This window comes from Megalobrama amblycephala, linkage group LG4 (genome assembly GCF_018812025.1).
Source record: "Megalobrama amblycephala isolate DHTTF-2021 linkage group LG4, ASM1881202v1, whole genome shotgun sequence".
NCBI classification, from domain to species: Eukaryota; Metazoa; Chordata; class Actinopteri; order Cypriniformes; family Xenocyprididae; genus Megalobrama; species Megalobrama amblycephala.
This window is the reverse complement of record NC_063047.1, coordinates 5186030-5202912: the sequence shown is the minus strand read 5'-3', so window position 1 is coordinate 5202912 and position 16883 is coordinate 5186030. Positions and strand designations below refer to the sequence as shown.

General features: G+C 37.5%; 1 protein-coding gene across 3 annotated transcripts in view; it reads right to left on the bottom strand.

Moving 5' to 3' along the window:
* Window positions 1-2334: 2334 nt before the first annotated feature.
* The window catches only part of wdr44 (WD repeat domain 44), a 15597-nt gene continuing 1048 nt past the window's right edge, over window positions 2335-16883 (bottom strand). For 2 of the 3 annotated variants that reach the window (XM_048186935.1, XM_048186936.1), the window contains 18 exons: window positions 16067-16100; window positions 14634-14711; window positions 13402-14038; window positions 13135-13268; window positions 12930-13031; window positions 11734-11870; window positions 10968-11051; window positions 9133-9391; window positions 8876-9014; window positions 6724-6788; window positions 6513-6629; window positions 6271-6393; window positions 5035-5226; window positions 4785-4886; window positions 4501-4616; window positions 4264-4391; window positions 3200-3334; window positions 2335-3084 (listed from right to left, as the gene is read on the bottom strand). In XM_048186935.1, coding sequence (XP_048042892.1) covers window positions 2996-3084; window positions 3200-3334; window positions 4264-4391; window positions 4501-4616; window positions 4785-4886; window positions 5035-5226; window positions 6271-6393; window positions 6513-6629; window positions 6724-6788; window positions 8876-9014; window positions 9133-9391; window positions 10968-11051; window positions 11734-11870; window positions 12930-13031; window positions 13135-13268; window positions 13402-14038; window positions 14634-14711; window positions 16067-16100 — 2671 coding nt within the window. In that variant the 3' untranslated portion in view covers window positions 2335-2995. The remainder of the gene's footprint in view (window positions 3085-3199; window positions 3335-4263; window positions 4392-4500; window positions 4617-4784; window positions 4887-5034; window positions 5227-6270; window positions 6394-6512; window positions 6630-6723; window positions 6789-8875; window positions 9015-9132; window positions 9392-10967; window positions 11052-11733; window positions 11871-12929; window positions 13032-13134; window positions 13269-13401; window positions 14039-14633; window positions 14712-16066; window positions 16101-16883) is intronic. The other variant, XM_048186937.1, reaches the window with a different exon arrangement.

Genomic DNA, 16883 nt, shown 5'->3' with positions numbered 1-16883 from the left:
GATGTTGGTGTGAATGTTATATAAGACGTTTTTATAAAGCAATTGTTTTATAAACATCATCAAATCCATTTAAAGGTGCCCTAGAACTCTTTTTCACAAGATGTAATATAAGTCTAAGGTATCTCCTGAATGTGTCTGTGAAGTTTCAGCTCAAAATACCCCATAGCTTTTTGATTATTCAATTTTTTAACTGCCTATTTTGGGGCATAATTAAATATGCACTGATTCAGCACGTGTCCCCTTTAAATGCTTGCGCTCCCCGCCACCGAGCTCTATAATACATTGCATAAACAAAGTTCACACAGCTAATATAACCCTCAAAATGGATCTTTACAAAATGTTCGTCATGCAGCATATCAGATATAGTAAATATAGTATTTATTTGGATGTTTACATTTGATTCTGAATGAGTTTGATAGTGTGCTTTGTGGCTAACAGGCATAAGCTAACATTACACACTGTTGGAGAGATTTATAAAGAATGAAGGTGTGTTTCTGCATTATACAGACTGCAAGTGTTTAATAATGAAAATAATGATGTCTCTGTGAATACAGTAAGAAACGATGGTAACTTTAACCACATTTAACAGTACATTAGCAACATGCTAACGAAACATTCAGAAAGACAATTTACAAATATCACTAATATCAATAATGTCAGTTATTATTGCTCCATCTGCCATTTTTCGCTATTGTCCTTGCTTGCTTGCTTGCATAAAGTCTGATGACTCGGCTGTGCTGCTCCAGACATTAATAATGGCTTGTCTAATGCCTTGAACATGGGCTGGCATATGCAAAATTTGGGGGCGTACATATTAATGATGTTATGTTGAGATTCGCCTGTTCTTCAGAGGTCTTTTGAACAAATCAAATTTACATAAGAAGGAGGAAACAATGGTGTTTGAGACTCACTGTATGTCATTTCCTTGTACAGAACTCTAATTATTTAGCTATGCCGAGGTAAATTCAATTTTCAATTCTAGGGCACCTTTAAATGCTTTGTGATTTCTATAAATGGGAATAGAAGGAAGCTCATAATAAAACTCTAGCTCAGTGGTCTCAAACTGCCGGCCCGCGGGCCATTTACGGCCCGCCCTCCCCCTCTACTTTTATATTAAAGTAAGGGAAAATACTTCCACTAAATGTTAAAAACTAATAAAGTATGTAACAATGAGAGATTTTTATTTTTTTGGCAAAATAAATTTGAGATAATATATATATATTATTCCATGCACCTTGTTGGATGTGAGAAGTTGCACCAGACTATTGCAATTAATAGTATTATATTAGTATATTAGTAGTATTATATTAGTAATAGTATTATATAAATATATTACACTCTGTAACAATGAGAGAGACACTGCTGTTTACATTTAGTATGGGAAATAAAATATTTATAGTATAGGTATACAAATATTTTAGTAGGCCTAATGAAATTTGAAGTAAATGAGAAATAATGCAAAGGAAAGTAAATTTTCTGAAATGTTGCACTTTCTTGCGCTTGAATGTTAATATGGCCCTCCTATGAGGTGTCAATCACAGAAACGGCCCCCCGCCAATTTGAGTTTGAGACCCCTGCTCTAGCTGCTAGAACAATATTTGCTTCGAAGATCTAAAAGAGTGTGTAACATTGGTGAAATCAAATATATTGTAGCCTAGGTCAGAGCAAAATAGTTTTGAGATTGGGCAATCTAAAAAATAAGTTCTGCACATTTACAAAAAGAATACAAGCTGTCAGTGTCCACATGCTTGTAAATTAAAGCAATAAGCCTAAAGAAGCCCTAAAACCCCCCTAAGCTGTTATAAATTCACTGTAAACCAAGGCTTCATGGGGCTCATTGCTTGTATAAAACGGTTACCAGACAATACAAATATTAAAGCCAAAAAATATGCACCAGTGCAACTTTCATGAAGTAAAATCATTAAAAGCCTTCCTTCCATTGGAAAAAATAGTCCCTGACCATGAACAGCAACAGAAATTACATTTATTACGCCATCAGATGGCGGCAAATATTGTCTTTATGAGCGAAGTCGCAAACTTTTATATTGAAACTTGTCAACGACACAAATGACAAAATGACTAGCGCTGTCAGTGTCAGCAGGGCACGGGAAACCCCATTAAATGAGGACAAGATTGTTAAATTGTTAAATTAAATTAAAAAAAACTTGTGTAGTTGACATACATGAGTAGAGCAGGGGGTTGTTGTTATACCAAAGACCAACAAATATATTCTTAAAAGATAAAAAAGAAGATCCATTTTTTCTAAAAATAGTATACTATATATAACATTTTACTGCATACACAGATCAAAAAACACAAGGGAAAATCTTTATATAATTTTTTTTTTACATTTATTTCTGGAGTCATACACATTAAAAAATCAAGTTCAATTATTTTTACAACAAAATAACACTGCCCAAGATTTTAAAATTGAAATGAGTTTAGTTAGTGCTCATGTTGTTTTCCAGAAACATCGACTTTGGGGTTAAAGTGTTGAGGGGGGGGGAATTAAAGTCTGTGTCTGTGTGTGTGTGTGTGTGTGTGTGTGTGTTAAAGGCTGACCACCTGTGACTCTCATATCAATTCTGTCTCCATACAGGCTTGCAGTTTCACTCATCCATTAAAATGGCATCATTGATCTGTGCAATTTAAAGCCCATTTGTGTATGTACAGTAACAATACAACAATATCTCTCCAAACAAAGTCAAATTAAAAAGAAACGAAGGTCAAGAAAGATGCGTTTAGCTGTGACAACGTCTGTCTCTGCTCCTCAGCTGTCCCCGCCTTCCAACTTCCTGGGTCCCTGTTCTCTGCGAATAAGGCGGGGCTTATAATCTCCACCTCTCAGAGCACTCTCCAGCAGCTGATTGGTCAATGAATGGGGGCTCAGTTAGATGTAAAGTGGCACTGATTTTGCTTTAGCTCTGTCCAAAAGCTGAGAGGAGCTTTTAAATTATTATATATTCTTGCTGGGTGTCATATTCAGCACAATCACTCAGTATTTCTTAACATTGACAAAAACTTTAATGGCTCCGGTGAAATCAGCAGAAAGCAAAACTTCAGAGTGGTCTGTTTTCAGTGCCCCTGAGGAAAAGAAAACAAAAAAAGAAAAAGGAATGGGTTGCTTTTGTTCACTACTACCTCATACAGTGTACTGTTGTGATTTCACAATGCTAGTTGCCATAGTTACAGTCCGTACCTGAAGGGATGGTCTCGGAGTCGTCTGTGCTGTCACTCTTACAGTCTGAGTCTACCTTCTCTGTCCCTGCCTCCTGAGGCACGATGAGATCCGGATGTGGAGCAAAAATGGCCGAAGTCACCACTGCATTATGAGCTACCAATCATAAAGCAGAAGTAATTTAGGACCCCAAATACATAAAATAACAACTGTTAGGGCTGCATGTGCTTGTTTGCTGTGCTTGTTTAGAGCTGCACAATTTAGCCAAAACATTTGTGATGATACATCAGTATGATAAATAATAATAATTAATATTATTATTATTAGTATTTGATAATAAATTATTTGATTGTGCCATATCACATTTTCGGTTTTATTTCCATTAATCATGCAGCCCTAATGATCATCCTTATTAGGTTCTGAACGTGACGGCAGTATAACCTTCAGTCACTCAAGCATTCCAGTATAGCAGAGTATAATTTTATTTAATGCCATGTCAGCATCTGAGGCTTTTTTTTTAATGGCAAAAACTTGATTACAAAAGTACAAATCTCATCTACACAATAAAAACCAAGCAAACACAAACACAGCAAGAAATGTTAAACAAGATTTTTTAAATGAACATATTTTTGCTTACAAAATCTTACTAGTCCTTAGGTGAACTAACTTCATGAAAACTGGGACAGTCCATGTGACGAGCAGGGCGGGCGAGAGCCGTGAGGGAACGGCGCGAGGCCGGTGGCGCGAGTGATAATGAGCATCACCTGCGAGGCGCGCCGGCCTCGAGTCTCTCACGGAGGAGCTCCGGAGGCATAAAAGGAGGAGCGACGTCCGTGAAGGACTCGAGGCCGGCGCGCCTCGCAGGTGATGCTCATTATCACTCGCGCCACCGGCCTCGCGCCGTTCCCTCACGGCTCTCGCCCGCCCTGCTCGTCACAGTCCAATAGACTATGTTTAATAGAAAAGGGATCAAGCATTCCAGAAATTCACTATAATTTGACAGACTGCCAAAATATACTTCCTGAAATATCTGTGCAACTACTTCTTCTCTCAGTATATAATAATTTTTTGTTCGATCATATTACCTTTGATCCCTTCCCAGAAGTCATTGCGGTCTCTCCGCACAGAGGTGAACTTGCTCAGGTCGTGGTATGTGCTCCAGATGTACACATACTTGTCCTCTGAGCCGCTCACAATGAAGGAGTAGTCGTGACTACAAGAACAAGAGGACATCCTTGAGATTCACTCGTACTTTCAGTAGAAGTGTAAGATCAGAGATGGACATATTGGGGCAGGTAGTCTTTCATGGTTGCTTCTCTCACCTGAAGCTGGCTTTGATCTGACTGCTGCTGTTCACATAGCCTTTGTACTTCATAGACAGAGACAAATCTCTGAGGTCATACAGGCGAATGCGAGAGTCATTTGACGTCACCAAGATCTGCAGAGGGAAAAAAAAAATTAGCATGAACTGAGACTGAATGATGGAATGTCAAGTTGGTATGAATGACAATTGTTGTACTGAAGTAAATAAGTCAAGTTTTAGATCTAACTGCAGTCTTTTTCTATTTTCAGTCTGTCGTCTTTCATGAACACATATGCGTCTTACCTTGTTCTCTCCTGGAAGCGGCTCAATACCAGTGATTTTGCGGCCCACGCGATTCCTGCCTCTCGTGGAGCGAACATGGATTTGGGTGTGATACTTAAGGCGCTGAGCAGAAAATGGTGAAGGAGGAAATCAGTGATTAATCTACTATATATAGTTTGATTTTATAAATCAATGCTGTGTGCATTGTGTTCCTCCATTTTAAGAGAAAATCATTGTTCCCATCTAAACGCTCATAAGAACAAACACTCACCTCTGTGTCATAGAAAATGCAGCGCCCATCGTAGGTGCCGATAACTGCATATTTTCCATTCTGGCAGAAGTTTGCTGCTGTTATCAGACGCGTCTGTCCGTCTACCTCATTCCACAGTGCTACTTTCTTATCTGGAATATTCCATAACCGCAACTTTCCATCCAAAGAACCGCTCAAAAAATACCTGTCATCCTGAGAGAAAAACACAGGCATTAAAACCAGTTATTTTTGTATCATTGATAAACTATTACAGTTTTTGTTAATATTTTGAATTAGTTTTATATTTTCTGTTTTCATATTCATTTTAAAGTTTTAATAAGTTTTAGTTTTGAATTTTAGTTTATTTAGTTTTAGTTATTTTAGTATTTCAACTTAAACTAAAAAAAAAAGAGAATTGCTGCCTTGGAAACTATGAAATAAATAAGTTGCAGTTTTTGATTGTACTCTGATTGGACAGCTGGATAAAAAGTGACAGTGATGAGCGCAGTGTTTTACTCAAAGTTGAACATTCTTGAACTCGAGGCGACCAGTAAAAAACGCCAAGCTCTCAGCACTTGAGCGTGAAAAAGACGCTCAGCGCCTCGTTACGCTCCTGGCGTTTAAAAAAAGCGGCGTTCCCATTGAAAACAATTGAAAAAGTACGCTAGCAGCTGGAAAAAATGCTTTGGTGGACACACAGCCTTATGTTTATTTTATGTCAAGTTGTTGTTAATGTTTTTACTGGTTTTAGTTAATGAAAACACTGATTAAAACACAAACTTCCTATAGTGGACTTCCTATAGTTCAACAAGTTAAACAAAATGGACAGTACAGACATTCATAATGTTACAAAAAATTCTATTTCAAATAAATTCTGTTATTTTTAACTTTCTATTCAAAGAATCCTGAAAATTTTTATAATTTTACAGAAATATATTAAGCAACACAAGTGTTTTTAACATTGATACTAATAAGAAATGTTTCTTGAGCAGCAAAACAGAATATTAAAATGATTTGTGGGTCATGTGACACATTGAAGGCTGGAGTAATGATGCTGAAAATTCAGCTTTGCCATCATAGGAATAAATTATACGTTAAAATACCTTTTGTAATAATATTCCACAATATTTACTGTATTTTTTATCAAATAAATGCAATCTGGTTAGCATAAGAGACTTCTTTCAAAAACATCATTAAAATCTTAACAACCCAAACTAAAAAGTAGTGTATACCAGAGCACACAAGCAGCACACTCACCCTGGGATGAAATGCAATGGCTGTAACGAAGTCTATATGCTGAAAGCAGCAGAGACACTCTCTCCTAGAGATGTGCCACAAACGAACCGTCTTATCCATCGATGATGACAGCAGGAAGTAGTTCTACTCACAAAAGAACATTACAGTCAGATTGTTGCTCATTAAATTGAGAATTTCAAACATTTTCCACACTTAATTCTTTATTACTGTTTTCATACAGTGGAGCACTGATGACCTCTCACCTTTGACCAGGACAGATCCAGCAGGTCAGCAGTATGACCCTTGTACTTGCAGAACGGAACCTGCCGGAATGGCACATTTTTGTCTTCACTGTCTGCATCTTCCACTGCAGGACCAAACTGAGTGATAAAAAGAAAGAGAGAAATATTAGAGCTTTAAATAGTTATTAATAATCAGTATGAACACAAAGAGAAACCTGAAGAAATGCCTTACCCCTCCTTCAGTATCTGATTTAGAGGAACACAGACTCTCCTGAGAGGGAGACGGGGATACACGTCCTGAAAGAGAAACCAAAGAGACTCTATTTAAAAAGGGAAACCCAGTCCAAAATAAATGTATAAAAACAAAATATTATTAAGTTACTTTACACAACATGTCTGTGTGTTATGTACAGTACAGTCCAAAAGTTTGGAACCACTAAGATTTTTAATGTTTTTAAAAGAAGTTTCGTCTGCTCACCAAGGCTACATTTATTTAATTAAAAATACAGTAAAAAACAGTAATATTGTGAAATATTATTACAATTTAAAATAACTGTGTACCATTTAAATATATTTGACAAAGTAATTTATTCCTGTGATGCAAAGCTGAATTTTCAGCATCGTTACTCCAGTCTTCAGTGTCACATGATCCTTCAGAAATCATTCTAATATGCTGATCTGCTGCTCAATAAACATTTATGATTATTTTCAATGTTGAAAACAGTTGTGTACTTTTTTTTTTTCAGGATTCCTTGATGAATAGAAAGTTCAAAAGAACAGCATTTATCTGAAATACAAAGCTTCTGTAGCATTATACACTACCGTTCAAAAGTTTGGGGTCAGTAAGAATTTTTATTTTTATTTTTTTGAAAAGAAATTAAAGAAATGAATACTTTTATTCAGCAAGGATGCATTAAATCAATCAAAAGAGGCAGTAAAGACATTTATAATGTTACAAAAGATTAGATTTCAGATAAACACTGTTCTTTTGAACTTTCTATTCATCAAATAATCCTGAAAAAAAAATATTGTACACAAATATTTTGTACAATTGTACACATTAAATGTTTCTTGAGCAGCAGATCAGCATATTAGAATGATTTCTGAAGGATCATGTGACACTGAAGACTGGAGTAATGATGCTGAATATTCAGCTTTGCCATCACAGGAATAAATTACTTTGTGAAATATATTCAAATAGAAAACAGTTATTTTAAATTGTAATAATATTTCACAATATTACTGTTTTTACTGTATTTTTAATTAAATAAATGTAGCCTTGGTGAGCAGACGAAACTTCTTTTAAAAACATTAAAAATCTTAGTGGTTCCAAACTTTTGGACTGTACTGTATATGTATGATTATTAGAATAATAAAGAGAATGGTGCCATTAGCTCAGCAACATGCCAACACCAAACTATACTGAAATCTCTTGAGATTGTCACCTCCCATGCAGAGTGCTACTTCTGCAGCAAGTTGTTGCCTACGTAGAGTGCACCAAATCAGTCACTTATGAGGTATCAAGAGAGCTAAGATGCTTTAGAAGGCAGTAGACAGCTCACTAAGGGCCAGATTTACTAAACAGTGCAAATTAATGTAAGAGCACAATCAAATAAAAGCACAGATGGGAGTGGAGAGTTCTGCAGGTGATTTACTGACAATGGGCATATTAAAGAACACAGACGCAGACGGATTATTTCCATTTTGACCAATGCAATCTACTAAATTAGCATCTGGCTAGACATGCTTTTTTTGGGGTGTTAAATAATGGCGGAAATACCAATAAATTGACTAGCGCAAACCTTAGTAAATCGTTTGGCATGATTCATTTAAATACTCTCCTCTCATAAATTTTGCGTCTGAAAGGGAAACTCCTACAAATGCATATGCAATAAGTTCAGTGGCAAAAATAACTGTGTCCACTCTTTTTCAGCACTAATTTTTCACTGCGTGTCTTCAGTGATTCCTAACAGTAGGTTTTTTTTTTACACCAAAAGAGGGTTTGCGCTGGCGCAAGCTGTTAGTAAATCTGGCCCTATGTTTTAGAACAGAGTTACAGTTGTTTTGAAAACGCTCTACAAAAGCATCAACACAATAGCGTTGTGCATTAAAAGCCAGCTGCTTCCATTGATTCTCAGATGAAGTGTTTATTTCCTAGACAAAGATTAAGCTTAACCTTGGGCTAAACTACACAGTGGTGATTCATCTTTTAAATTTAATTTTAGCTCTAGTAATACATTTCAGACAACAAGAAAGTGTCTAAATACTTTTTGGGGCCACAGTATATGAATTATAGGAAAGGTACGGCATGTTTTGAAATTGAATACAATAAAAATCTATATATAGTAGTCTTTATATAAAAGACTGTGCACGTGTGTGTTTACCTTCTGTGTTGTATTTTATTCTCATGTTGTTGAAATAGTCATAGGCATTTTTTAGGACCCAAATCCGAACCACATTATCCTGCCCTGCTGTAGCCAACAGCCGCCCACAATGAGAGAATTTCATTGTCCAGACGGCACCCTGAAAGAGAAAGAGAGGGAAAGAGGGAGTGGTCAAATCACTAAATAATTAACTAACTACATCACAAATCACAAAGTAGGTTAAAGTTCACATTAAAGGTCACACAAGCTCTCCTCACCATGTGCTCTCCACTCAGATCCTGCACTACTTTGATTTGGTCAAAGTCAAAGGGCCCTTTGAAGCTGTGAGCTGCTTTAAACTTGACTGGTCGGGTGTACGGCATCCCCTCGTCATCACTGGATGATGGGTCGTCCTGGTCCGTGTGGAACACTTCATCCCGAACGCTCTTGACTTTATTCACAGCTTTCTCTCCATATTCCTCCGCCAAGTGCTTCGCTCTCTTCACTGATTTGCCCAGAAACTTCTTCAGCTGTGTACTGAGTGAAGGACGAAGAACAAACAGGTGTCTGAAAATCATTCTCACTGGTCCCTCAAGCTATATACATTTAAATGGTAGTGTAATTATGATCAAATAAAAAGTTTGGGGTCAGTCATTTATAAAGAAATGCATTTATTCAGCAAGAATGCATTAACTTGATCAAAAGTGACAAAGACAATTATAAAGCTAGAAAAGATTTCAATTTCAAATAAATGCTGTTCTTTTGAACTTTCTATTCATTAAAAGTGTATCATGGTTTCCACAGAAATAAAGCAGCGCAACTTTTAGAGTAATACGAATTTTGAGCACCTAATTAGCATACTAGAAGGGATTTAGATGATTTAGCAGTAAATTTTTATTTCAAATGAAAAATGTTCTTTTGAACTTTTTTTATTTATCAAAGAATTCTAAAAAAATAACGCATGTCTGTTTTAACAAAAATGTTAAAGGTGCTAAAGAGGTTCTTTTTGTTGACTGAGTTTTTGAAATGAGCGCATGGGTAAGAACAACCCCCCTCCTTCACAGCTCATTTAGAGGGAACGCCTCCCAAAACTCGTGCACGAGTATCGGAACACGAGTGTTTACCACCGGCATTCGCTGTGTTATTAAGCCGGGCACACATTTAACGACTAGCTAAAACATTCTGACTATGCTCAACATACAGCGATTGTTTCCTGCTCCTGAAGCAGATTTATATACTTTCACATGGAATTTGAACACCGACTGTAATCGCAGACTGAAAGCAACTGGCTCTGACTGGACGCGTTTGAACGCGATCAGTCATAAGTATCAATTTACATTCATAATCGGCCTTACAATCGTTAAATGTGTGCGCAACCTAAAGCCGTGGATTCATGGATTCATTATGTCGGACTCACCGCAGGTGACTCATAATCTGCAGTTGTTACTCCTGTCTCCTGACAAAAACATTGCATGCGGCGCCTGTGGAGTGTGGAAAGTTACTGGAGCGCGCAGCCACGCGTCTCTCACATGGATCGTCATGGCAGTGATTGACAAGCCAGAGGGCCAATCGTTTACGCGATGATCGCGTAAACGATTGGCTGATGTTTTTAAGGCCCTACCTCGTGCACAGATGATGTATATTAATATTATTACTTTCAGTGCACCTAATAAATAGTCTTTTATCAGTTAGTAAAGACAGTTTCAAGTAATATTGCAAAAATGTATAAAACCAAACATCCTCTTTAGCACCTTTAAGTAGCACAACTGTTTTCAGCACTGATAATAATAAATGTTTCTTGAGCAGCAAATCAGCATTTTAGAATGATTTTTGAAGGATCATGTGACACTGAAGACTACAGTAATGATGCTGAAAATTCAGCCTTGCCACCACAGGAATAAATTACATTTTAAAATATATTAAAATAGAAAACAGTTGTTTTAAACTGTAAAAATATTTCACTATAATAATTACCTTATTTTAATCAAATAAATACAGTTTTGATGAGCACTTTCAAATACATTTTTAAAAAAGTCTACAAACCCCAAACTTTTGAGCAGTAGAGCTCTCAAATTATGCATTTTTTACAGTTATAAATAAACATCTCTCTTACGTTCTCTGTTTCAGTTTCCCTCCATCTGTGTCTGTAAGGGCAGGCTGGGACTTATCATCATCATCCGACTGTGCTGCATCATTTCTGCCAAGAAAAAAAAAAAAAAAAATGTGTGAGATACCACCCTAAAGCGTACAGAGCTGCTGGCTTTAAGACGGGAGTTCTCTTTAAACCTCTTTCAAAATTAGGTTGTGTGCAACCCTTATGTAAAATGAGAAACACTGATCCAGGACTAGATCCAGCGACCCAACTGTTTCAGATTAACCACACTAACAGAAACTACAAAACTGTTATCAGCTCGGCATTATGAAGCACTTCCTGCCAAAATGTTTCACCCGTGTTTGAGTGGTTTCAAATCGGAAGAGAGCAGGAGAGGAGAAGGGATTACATGCTTTCTTCCTTCAAAAGAGGAAAAACAGTCTGTCGGTTTCATTCTGACTGATAAAACGAGGGCAGATGAAAGTGTTGCGAATCGGATTACTGGTAGGATTCGATCCTGTTGCCTGAGGGCCCCACCGCATCAGCACAAGCAGAGTGTCATATAAGGAAAATGATCCTTGATCTCACACATGAAATGTAAAATCAGCTCAGAAGAGTTCCACAACTCTGTGATGAATTGTGGATTATATGGTACAGTAGGGCATCTCAGGCCCATCTTGGAAACTCATCACATTTTTCATAGAGCCCAATCAGATAACTTGTGTATCTATGTCTCAGGTTGAAGTGAAGCATTGCTGGTGAGTAATGGGAAATGCAGTTCTCTTACGAGATATACTCCTTGGTTCTCCTCATGATGTGCAGTGTGAGTGGGTTGATTCCAGTGGGTAGTTTCTCTTCTGCCTGAATCAAAGGGATCTCCTCCCCAGTGTCCAGATTCTTGATCATCACACTCGCAAGAATCTCCTGTACACCAAAAAACACATGGATTATTGTCTTGAGTGATAATCAATATACTGTAAGTGATCCATAGCAGCACAAAGAAAAAAAAACTGCACGTGAACACACTGAAAGAACTACAGCCATCATTCATAATATCATTCATGCTGATCACTTTCTATATTCCACTCGGCGCTCACGTTAACATTAAACATTCCCCAGGAACACTCAGGTACATGACGTAAAATTAGAACAGCCTTCTGTCTGTACTGCCTTGACTTGTTTTGCTATTATTCTCGCACTTTGACTCATTCACTAAACTGAACAGCCAATCAGAGTTCTCTTTCTTGCCCGATGCCGATTCTACATTGGACTAGTTGGATGGCATCCAACTAGAGTCAACGGTGCAGAACACAACAGGAAAACTTAGTCAGCCGATGTACGGCCGATTGTAGGCTTGGTGTGTCCCGGGCTTAAGGAATAAGTCCTAAAACCTGGAAATGAGTTCTGGTTCCATCATCCATTATTCAATGGGTTTTTTGACATAATGCCATAAATAGGTCTGTGGTTAACACAAATTTGTGTTTTATAAAATGCATTAGAAATACACCAGTCATGATTTTTTTTTAAAAATCATGCATGTTATTGGCTAAATGGAATGACAGAGATTGTCTGGGACATTAACTTTCATCAAGTCGAACAGGAAAACTCATCAACTCAATAATCTGCTTTTACAGCCTTGTTGTATTTATACTTATGCTCTTGCAAACTATTATAACTCAAACTGTACAAGAAAGAGCTGTCAGAAGTGGTTGATGTTGAAGTAATTTGACTGTGGTGCGTTTATAGCCAAACTTTAGGTTTTTACTTCTGACGATTAAATTTAGATCGTATTTTGTATTTAAAATTGATAAAAGTTGTGTTCATTCGTGAAGATTATCATGATGAACAAAATGTTAAAAAAAAAGAAAGAAAAAAAAAGTAGTAACTTTTTATGGTCACAGAGCTTATTTTCTACAATAATCCAAAAGCCCATGGAAAAAATCTTATCAGCTTTCTATATATATATTGAAAAAATGACATTACCTCATCCGTAAGCTCTCTGCCCGAGTTAGATCTTGGTCTTTGAGGTCCAGGGGTCTCACTGCCACTGGGAATTGATGCCTGCTCATCTTGTTCATCATTTTCCTATTCATACAAAGTTACAGACACAAATGTATGACATTAAATATTCAGTGTGAAATCGTCAAATTTATTTTATTATTAGAAATGGCTATATTTAAATTCAAACCTGTGCAGTGACCACTTTATCACCACTAGTGGCGCTAGCGAGGTCCAGAGAGTGCTGGAGATCTTTAGTAATACATCGTACCGTGGCGTTTGGACTGACCAATCCACACAGCTCATCCGCTGGCTCTACAGAGACTGCGATATTGTTTTAGTCATTATACAAATTTCACATTTCATTTTATACCAATAAGAAATATTAATCACTATAGGATGGCACAAAAATATAGGCACATATGTCTTCAAAAAAGTAATGGAGCAGCATATTTACTTGTTAAGCCAGTGATATCTTTGGAGATACCTTCTAGCCCTGCTGGTCGCATCATTTCCTGGGATTTTTTACTAGCTGAAAAGCTGGGCCGTGAGGGGGGAGGCGGCCTAGGAGGTGGAGCCCCAGCGGGTGGAGGGGGCCTTGAGGGCGGCGGCTTCTTGGTGCTAGCTACAATGTCTGGCTCCACTGTAAACTGTCTGGGAGGTTTGGAAGGGCCAGGGTCATCTGCATCAGTCATAGGGACTTGCTCTAGTATATCAGCAGTTTCTGCACAGGGCAGGGAGGCGGGTTGCGACGGTTGACACAAAGCGCTTGTAATGTCAGGAGGGGGTGGCATAGCCTGGTCCTGACCCGCTTGGGCAGGACCAGCTACATCAGGTGCTCTGTCCTCAATGCCCTGTGACCTCACTTCCTTTGGTCTTACATCAGGCAGCTGCCCAGTGCGACCAGAGTCATGTGGTGTCACATCAGGATCCTCCGGAGGCACCTCGGCTACCTCGGGAACCAGGTTGTCGTCAACACTGTAGCCTTCTGCTTCTGCCTTCTCTCCTTCAGACGAGGCTGCACAGGTCTCCTCTCCTCTCAACTGTTCTTCCACTCCACTCTTCTGACTCTCCTCTATAATACTGTCAATGATCTGGAAAGAGGGACAGTCAGAAAACTGTGCTTTAGCATTCATGTAGAACGCTTTTGTTCATCAAAACAAAAGCTTTGTTTACACTCTGCGTCTAATCTTATAGTGTTTTCCAACAACATCAATAATGATGTATGCTTACAGAGCTCTCAGGGTCCAGGTTTATTGATCAAGATGAGTTTGGCATCCAGCCAACTTGCAATACATACTCAGGAGGAGCATTTTAGTTTACTGCCAGAAGTTTTTTTTAATGCGCAGCCTTCAACGTCGACAACAGAATATAAGATCTTTTCTCTTTTAAAAGTTGAACATTTATTTAACAAGCTATTTATTTTGCCATCCTAACTATGCATGATTAATTAACTTTGTTTTAATATTTGCATTAAGCATTTTTCCTGCTGGGTTGTAACCGACCTGTTGACATAGACTTAAGAGAAATGACTGGCTTTTTGGGCAGACATCCAACAGCAAACATACACTAGAGAGCACAGCATTCTTCTGTTAAAATTACCAATAAGTGAAACGGAGAGAGAGAGAGTAGATAAGGAATAAAGAGGGGTTAGTAAGATCTGTAAGGTTTTATCATGGCCAAACCCACCTGAAGAGAATCGTCATGGCGGGGTTCTGGCTGAGCCAATCCTGCAGTGACTTCCTGTACCACATTCTCTGCAGGACCCTACAGCCAATCAAAGGCAACAGATGAAAAACCAGCCAACTCTCAAATACAAACCCTTCATGTAGGTCATTTACAGATTTCACACAAACAAATGTCAAGTCAAATAAAAAAATAATAAAAAAAAATTTTCCCATTTCAAATATTATTTAAATGTTTATTTATCATTATTTAAATGCATAATTTACATTGCACTACCGTTCAAACGTTTTTTTTGTTTTTGTTTTTTTTAAGAAATTAAAAATTTTATTCAGCAAGGACATTAAATTGATCAAAAGAGACAGTAAAGATTAGAAAAGATTTCTATTTTAAATAAAAGCTGTTCTTTTGAATCCTGAAAAAAATGTATCACTGTTTCCACAAAAATATCAAGCAACAAAAACTGTTTTCAACATTGATAATAATAAGAAATGTTTCTTGAGCACCAAATCCGCACATCCAAATGATTTCTGTAGGCTCACGTGACACTGAAGACTGAGGTAATGACTGCTGAAAATTCAGCTATTTATACACAGGAATAAAGTATATTTTTAAAATATATATTTTTACAATATGAAATGATTTCACAATATTTCTGTTTACTATGTATTTGTGATCAAATACATGCAGCCTTCATGAGCATCAAATCATTTTTCAACCCCAAAGTTTTGAACAGTAGTGCGCAGTATATTATACTATTAATAAACAATAATAATAAATGCATGTATTGTTTACTTTATTTATTCTGTTTTTCTAAAGAAATCCTTACCAAAACAAACTTGTTTGGGAAACTTGCTTGTTCAGGACTGAAGGAACATTTTAGAGATTATAATTCATGTCCTCACAAAGCCAATCAGAGTTGCAGGATTCTCAAAAAGGTCACTATAATAAACACTATAACAGCAGTTGAGCTCTGGTTTGTTGGCCAGGATCTGTTTTATTTAAATGATTAAACAGCACTAGAGCAGAACCTCAGACCTCAGATCATCTTTCCATCCTGCACTCATGTGACTAAAGCACTTCAGCAAAAGGTTATAACCATCACCCTACTAAGACCTATGACTCAAACAAGACCCATGCATGACCCATTCACTGGTCAACACAGAATCCCTTGCACATTGTGTGTTCATTTTTAACATATTTTTGCTTATGTTATTTTTTTTTAGGTACTGATAAGGGTGTAGTGCATTCAATGCTGCTTAACACAATTTACCAATGCAATGCAACTCTGTCTGGACCTACCCATGGGCAAATTTTGCAAAATTGCTGTTTTTCCTCAGTAAATTCACACAAAATTTTCCTTAATCACATTTCCACTAAACATAGACATTGTAGTACACAGGTAGATTCAAGTGTAAGTGAAAACAGGAAACTCTTACCCCTGGCTGAGGAAGTTCAAACTTTGCAGGTGACCTACAAGGAATAAGAGGACAAAGAATTAAGAACACTGGTCACCAGGGTCAAGATTCACACTCATACCACTCATATCATACGTCACACAGAGCTCCATTTTGACATATATGTCCACATACTTGTGCAAAACATATGGAATGTGAGTCATATGCTTGGTGTCATATGCTTCAGCACTGTATAAGGTCTAGTTTAGACTAACTGGTGAATGTCAATAACGTTGTGTGTATAGAAGAACACAGTCAGTGGGTGTGAGGGCTCCTCCCCAGCACTGAGTTCACATAATGAAACCTGACCCTAATTAAACCTAGCTAGAGCGGCCTGTCTTGACGCAGCATTCATGAACAGACAAGCCCCTCAATCACATTCATTACACACCCTTTAACCAGTAACCCTAAACATACATTTTTAAATCAGCCCTCAGCCACCACTGAAGACATTGTCAAAACACTCCTCCGACATTGTCACAGCTCTTCTCAGACACACCTTTGACCCCAGCCATGCTGCGATCACAAGATCCCGGGTGGATTTTCCTATACTTGATCAAATGAAGACTCATTCTTCACAAAAGAGCAATTATTATCGAACCTTCAGTCTTCAAATCTTTGTTCACACTGAGAATCTGAGTCACTGAGTTTCTGAGTCATCTGGACTCATTTTTCTGAAATTAGCTATCATGTTTGTGACAAACAAACAACAGGAAAAGGCTGTCAAACTAGCCTGAGTGTAACTACATGTAAGACTGTCACTTAAGAAATGCCTAAATAGTAGAAAATATAAGTTTAT